Raw genomic sequence first — 7,145 nt, 5'->3', positions numbered from 1 at the left:
TCCCCATTCCACCTGGCATGTGTCAGTGAAATGCTTCATTTACACTACATACAATGTGCTGATTTATGCTTTCCCCTTATAATTAGGAAAACATTGTATGTTACCCACATGTCCACATACAAAACTATTAGGAAAATGAGCCTTGACCTAAAATACTTCCATGTGTCTTACAGAAGCTAGTTACTTTGGGAAATAAATTTACAATTAAGCAGAGTTCTTGTCAAATTGTGGGATTTGCCCCACACACATTTTTGGTTTTGCCAGTTTTATATGTTAAAACTAATGCATCACTCCTGCCATTAGGTGCCACTCCTGCACAGAAGAGTCCATTAGTCACTTGTCTACAACCTCAACCAGTACTGGTCCAATCAAGCCTGTAACTGGGTATGATTACTTTAACCAGTTGTCCCAGACTAGTTAGCTTTAAACCAACAATATTTTCTTTATGTCAGGGAAAGATTTAGGGTTTTGCTAGACAGATGCTAGCGAAGTATTATCATCCTCAATGAGCCATTTTATTGTAAAGAAAATAAAGATCCTAAATTAAAAAACAAAGATTTCTAAATTATGTTGTAGGAGTGTTACCATACAGAGGAGTGTCCCTGAAGATTAAAGCTCCCTGTGTGGTCACAGAAGAGGTTCCGGAACAGGCAACAACCACATCCTCGATTTGGAGGAATCACCTGCACAAGTGAAAAGACAGCTCAACTTCCCTCTAGTCAGCTGGCCAACCAACCAGGTTATCAGTCAGTGCCGATAGTTGGGGTGATTTTGTGCAATGGACCCTCGTACACTAGAAATTGTGCTAACAAACAGCTCATTATGGACTCTTATGGTACTTTACATTTTCATAGATTTTTAAGGCCTGGGGACCAATATGATCATCTAGACTGACCTCCTGTATAACACAGGCCATGGAACCTCACCCAGTGATTTCTGCTCTGCACCAAGCCCACACCTTCTGTTTGACCTACATCATTCTCTCGTATCTTTCAGAAAGATATCTAGTTTTGATTTAAAAACTTCAAACGATGGAGAATTCATTATAGAATTGTATGGGCTAGTGGTAAAAGCATGGGTCTAGAAGCCAGGTGTTCTGCATTCTAGTCCTAGTTTTGCCACTGATTTACAGTTTAACTTTGGACAAGTCACTATCAATATCTCGCACATATACTGAATGGGATTAATGCTAATCTCCCTCAAGGAGGAGCTGTGAGGCTTAATTAGCTATTTGTAAAGCACTTGGAGATTCTAAAATGAATGATAGAAGCTTGCTTTTCATTGTTAAATGACAGAGCACTGTCCAACGTGAGAAAAATGCTGGCATAAATCCTGACTGAGTCAAAGATTTTGACTGTTATTTATATTATAAAAGAGAGAGAGAGAGAGCAACAATTTTAAACACTTTTGATAAATGAGTATAGAATACTGATAACAATGGGCCAACTGAGCAATATGTTTATAAACATCTTGTAAATAATTCTATTTTCATGCACTCAGGAGTAAACCTGCTCCATGTTCTTCTGGCCATATTTTACCATAATATCTGTTGCAGCATTATAGCCTCTTCTTTTGGCCTGTTTCACCGTTTAATTTTCCAAAAGATCCATTTTTCACTGCTGTATTTGAAAAGTTCCAGTCAACTGGAGTGAGGAGCTGCTTGGTCTTCTTGTATGTCCAGTATGGGTTAAGTATTATTGTAAGTGAACATAATCCCATGAAAAAGACAGTAAAATATGGAAGTCCCATATTTTCCACCACATCATTCCAATTGGAAATGCACACCCACCACATGTGATAAGTAATGATCATGCGACAGTGAAACAGGTGGATCATTACCCACTGGTTTGCCTTCCAAAAAAGGGTATTAGACCAGCCAATCTGGAAAAGACAACAAAGAGAAATGAGATTGCTGCTTCAAGATAAGGCAGTCAGTGTTTTCTATAAATAAGAGACATATTTAGCTTTCCTGTGTGTTAGACGTAAACAGCCATACACACACATACTCTCAATCATTTTCCTCTGGAGTGCTAAGAGGTGCTGTATAAATGTGCAATCTTTTGTCCACAAGAATTATAAACCATTTCATAAATTATGGGCATCTAAATTCCCCCTAAGCTGCGTGGCAGGCTATAAAGGGTCACCCAGGCACGCAGCCAAGGGGGCCTGAAGAGGAGAGAGGTAGGGGATGGGCGAGGAGGGGAGCAAGTTGGGACATACAGGGCTGCCACGGGCCTCGGCCCCGGGAGCTGCTGCCAGCAGAGAGAGGGGCCTCAGCCCCTGAGCTGCTAATGGTGGGGAGAGGGGTTGGGGGAGTCCTCTGGCCCCAGCCCTGGGGTAGCCTATACCCCAAATTCCTCATCCCCAGCCCCACCCCAGAGCCTGCACCCCCAGCTGGAGCCTGCACCCCCCTGCACCCCAATGCTCTGCCCCAGCCCTGAGCCCCCTCCCACACCCCAAACCCCTCATCCCGGCCCACCCAAGAGCCAGCACCACCCACACCACACTCCAAACCCCTCGGCCCCACCCCCACCACACATCAGCTCCATATTGGTGCACATAACAAAATTCATTCAGTACATGGATATAAAAAAATTACAGGGAACATTGATGGGCGTACAGTATCACTTACATGCACATTGTCTTCCTCCATAAACCATTTAATAAACTATTCAAACAAAGCACATGTCACAATAGTGCAGTGGGGGTTAGTAGGGTCTGGGAATTTTAGCTAACACCACGGAGGCAAACCATGACTCTCTGCCTGCTCTAGCATCTATATGCACAAAAAGTACGTCCCCATTTAAGTTCTTATCAAAAGCACCTCAGAAGGGCTGAGGTGAGCTGTAGTTTTATAGAATCCAGATATTTTAGACCTGAAGTTTAAACCACTAAGACATACCCTTTGGAACTGATTAAGGCTTGGGAAGCAGGGCTGTTTTCTTCTCTCCCTACAAGCATGGCAGATCTCTTCAAGTCTACTCTCCCTTCCCCACATCCACAGAGGATATAAAACATACATAAACACTCATGTGGGTGAGCACACATCTTTATTCTCCAGCAATAATGTTAAGGCCTAGATTACAGTTATTGGACCTGATGAGCCATTCTCATGTTACTATTTAGACTTAATAAAAAAAATCTTCCAAAATTTGAATTTAATCATCTAATCTTTGGTCCTATGCACTGGATTCCAACAAGTGAGTCAGAAAACTATTTTTTTTAAATCTCTTTCATTTGGTTTCTTTGATATGAAATAGGTAAAATAAATAAATAAATATATTTTTGTTTTACACTAGTTAACTATTTTTAGGGTGTTATAATTAAGGATTCCCTTGGTCAATTCATTTCCAATTTAGAAGGAAAAAAAAAAAATCTACCTTGATCCCAGAACTTATCTCCAAATTTGGAGGCCATTATTTATTTGTTTGCAGATATGTATATTTGTGGGGAGGGGAGTGAAGGGGCAACATTTTTAAAGGAAACTTCTATCACCAGTAATTAAAACAAGATCATTAACAAGTTCTTACCTTTAAAAGTACCCAGGAGAAGCAGGTTGAAGGAGTGCTCATCTCAAGTAGCAGTCCAATCAGGGGTAGATAGTGTCCAGATTTTATGTTTGTTATCAGCCCAAGAAAGCCACCAAGGGCAAGTAAATGATGAACTACCAAGAATACATCAAACGTCTTGAAAATAATATTAGACAGATGAACACCTACATTTTCAAGCAAAAAGAAGCCAGAGGCTATTAAGCAATTAAACCAGCTCCACTTTTGCTGTGAATACACTTTGTCAGCTTGAAAAACTGGATCTATGAGCATGGCCCACAACCCAGCTATGCAACTCTGAACTCCAAACACGCCACGTGTGATAGTCATATTCCAGAAGACCTTCTCCTTTGCTGACAAAGCACGATAAGTAGCACTGATCCATGAGGACAGCCAGTGAGCTAGAAGAAATACTCCCAGGTAGATGAAAAAACCAGCTGCTAGTAATGTCAAACGAACTTCCCATAGAACATAGTCCCAGTCAAATATGGCTCTGGACATTGCACCATCATTGGCAAGATTCATTTCTTCCTTCTATACTTCAAAATATTGGGAGGGAGTCTGAAGCTTCTTACTCACACGTTGGTCTACTTAAGGCTGCTGAGCCCGTGCCATTACATACAGCAGGTACCCATCTGAAATTAAAAAAAGAAGAAGAAAGGAGACTTGTAAAGAATGGCTCTGTGTGTGTGTGTGTGTGTGCGCGCGCATGTGTATATAATATAAATAAAACACAACACAGGCACAGCCATTCTTGAAGAAGTCATTTATGAAAGCTCACTAGTTTCACTACAGTAAAGAGTTTGTCCTTATTGGTCTTTCTTCCCTTCCTGTTGCTTCTACATACATAGAATACACACTTTTTTTTAATCGTCAAGTCTTCCATTGCCTTTCTAAATCATTCCTCAGGAAGACTTGGTTGAGATGTTTTGCTAACACTAGTGTCAATATAGTCAACACACTGTTAAAATAATTCAACAGTTTATCTGCCAATTCCTTACAGAATACATGGCAATTGTTATATGACCAATGTTTATTGCTTCTAACAAGGTTCACATTTCAAGTGTGAAGAGCAACAAGTACAATGGACATAAGAAGGGGGCCAGGGCAAAAGGAAAAAACAACCCCCCCCCAAAAAAAACTACAGACTTACAATTCTTTAGCAGCATGTTTAAGCATCACTGAACCTTCATTTTTCACCTGTGGAGCCCTCTGGGTCTGATTCTCATATACACGAAGGCCACTTTACAATGCCTGTAAGTATAAAGGAGCCTTGAATTCTCAGTGCCGAATAACATGGCCTCAGTGAACAGATAGTAGATATAGATATTATAGTGTATACACACACTTTATTATTTTGGCTACAAAAAAGAAAATAAAGAAGCGGAATAATACTGGAAATATTCTTTATTATATGTTCTGTATTAACAGACCTTTGATACACACAAGAATGTACTTTTGGTCTGTTATAATGAGAATTTTTTAAAATCTTTTTCTGTATTAAGTCCTATGTTGTGAAAAATAAATACAACTTTTCAAAGTTTAAAAATTAAAAAGAAAGGAGCCCTGCTTCATAGTTCTTTCTTCTGTGAGTTGTTTTAATTATGTATGCAGAATCAGAGGTGTGCATGTTGTTTTGTTTGCAATTTGGAATATCAGACACCAAAAAAACAAGGCATAATTCGACAACACCTTATGCTAGTAAATGAGACTATTTACATGAGCAAAAGGCTTGCAGGATCATCTCGTGAACAGAATTGCACAGTCAACTTCTGAACAGAATTAGACCACATTCCGAAAGGTCATTTATTCCTGAAGCTAACTAAGAGAGTAGGACATCGAGAAACAACCTCTCTATTGTCTCCCGCAGCATCACAGTAATATCATTAACTATATAGTCCAGAATTTTCAAACTTGGGGGTATAAAGTTTAATTAAAACTTCCTCCACATGATGTGGTTTAAAGATGCTGAACTTTTTTGTTGTTTGTTTAAAAATATCCATAATCACCAGTTCATTTTGCTGATGCATCAGAGTGGAGTCAGCACCACCACTGGACACAGCACATCCTGTCAAATATGGCCATGGGAAGAACTGCCAAGAGAATATCTAATTTAACACAGTTTGGGAGGAGGCAAAAGAGGAAGCCATATGGATTGTTAGTAACATAAATAAAAAGAGTCTGCAAAAATGCTTTCCCTCCCTACTCCCCAATCTAATAAATCACAGAAAAGGGGGGCAATATCCTCATAGCCTCAGAGCAAAGGAATGTTGCTGATTTTTATTATTTACACCAGAGCAAATCCACTGCCTTGCATCTTGGACGAGTGGGAGTTAAGGATCCTCATTTGATACAATATTACACTCTCTCTGCACAGATGTATACAACTATGCAACATGCAAGGAAGTGGAGAATCAGGTCCATTAACATAAGCATAGTTACACTGGTGTGAAGAGAAAGCCACAGAAACATTTCCTCTCTAAACTCCCCACAAAAAAAGACAAAACAAAATACACTCACCCCACCCCACCCCAGCTACATTCAGAACTCCCCTGACTTCATGCAATGACATCATACTTCCAAGATAGAGGCTTTCTAAGCATGTAACCAAAACCAGCAGTTAGTTAACGCTAATGCCCATTTCCTCCTCCTTACAAGAGGAAACAGTACAACACAGAGAAAATATTTGCAAAAGAAGCAGTTCAGGAGGGGGAAAACAACAACAACGAAATAACCGTATGCGGGTTCCCCTAGGCCCACCCTTTAACTACAGCACAGACATTCTGAATGTAATAAAGCCCCTCTCCTCCCGGCACCCATTGCTTGCTACTTACTGGCTGGTCTGCTTCAGTGGCACGCAGGCCTCACTGCTGGCTGTGAGTTTTCTCTCCGAGGCCCCTGTGCTTTCCTGTCATGCGCTCAACAAACAGCGATCAGCCGACAGCAAAAGAGTGAAGTCAGGGCTTCTTCTTCCACCTTTGCATAGGCAGCTGGAATGGAAGTGAAACAGCCTTGAACCCAGCTCCTCACCGCAGCAAAGGGAGACACCCGCATACGGGATAATGTGCTGCTGCCGGAGCCCCACCCTTTGTTCCTGCTGACGTAAACCCCGCGCCGGCACTCAGTTCTCCCTGGAGCTTATTCTGCAGGGCAGGAGGGGGGGTTAGGCCACACTCTGCCCTGGTGCTGCAGCCAAGTTTCGCGTTGCACCGATGAAAAGGGCGATCGCCCCCCCACCCCCTTCCAGTAGGGAGTCCTGGCAAACCATTGCACGGGGGGAGTGTGTTGTCATTGGCAGCCGCAGCTAGAACCACTGAGCTGTGTAGAAACGTGGGAGCTGGAACCGAGGGACAGACCCCTCCAATACCCCGCTGTGGGGCAGGACGTGTGTGTGTGTGTGTGTCCTGCACAGAAATAGTGTGTCACACACGTGTGTTGGCTGTATCGTACACATGTGCCGCACTATGGTATCTTATTATACCAGGTCATGTTTATTTATCAGGGCTGCCACGTTTTGTGCAACTTGGTGTGGGGCATTTCTCACGGAGAACAGTCAGTGATTTCCCTCTCCGGGTGCTCCCCCGCTGGGGCAGGGGT

At 41.9% G+C, this 7,145-nt stretch overlaps 1 protein-coding gene across 2 annotated transcripts; it reads right to left on the bottom strand.

Annotated features, from left to right (window-relative positions):
- Nucleotides 1–1,368: 1,368 nt before the first annotated feature.
- LOC135876416 (protein CLN8-like) lies at nt 1,369–6,623 on the bottom strand. 2 transcript variants are annotated; one of them, XM_065401617.1, is made up of 3 exons: nt 6,383–6,623; nt 3,531–4,183; nt 1,369–1,881 (listed from the first exon to the last, which is right to left on the bottom strand). In XM_065401617.1, the coding sequence occupies exons 2-3, from the start codon at nt 4,071–4,073 to the stop codon at nt 1,558–1,560; spliced, it is 867 nt and encodes a 288-aa protein (XP_065257689.1). In that variant the 5' UTR covers nt 4,074–4,183; nt 6,383–6,623; the 3' UTR covers nt 1,369–1,557. The 2 variants fall into 2 exon arrangements, with proteins under 2 accessions (XP_065257689.1, XP_065257687.1); XM_065401615.1 differs by lacking the exon at nt 6,383–6,623 and adding an exon at nt 4,702–4,791.
- Between the last annotated feature and the right edge of the window lie 522 nt (nt 6,624–7,145).

Source organism: Emys orbicularis, chromosome 3 (assembly GCF_028017835.1).
Source record: "Emys orbicularis isolate rEmyOrb1 chromosome 3, rEmyOrb1.hap1, whole genome shotgun sequence".
NCBI lineage: Eukaryota > Metazoa > Chordata > Testudines > Emydidae > Emys > Emys orbicularis.
The sequence above is the reverse complement of the archived record's forward strand: the minus strand, read 5'-3'. Positions and strand labels throughout refer to the sequence as shown.

What these genes read in the sequence shown, in the direction of transcription:
- LOC135876416 (XM_065401617.1), bottom strand. Translation starts at nt 4,073, where the DNA reads ATGAATCTTGCCAATGATGGTGCAATGTCCAGAGCCATATTTGACTGG. An exon ending in TCTCCTGGGTACTTTTAAAG is followed by an intron (nt 1,882 to 3,530) that starts GTAAGAACTTGT and finishes TGTCTTTTCCAG; the next exon opens with ATTGGCTGGTCTAATACCCT.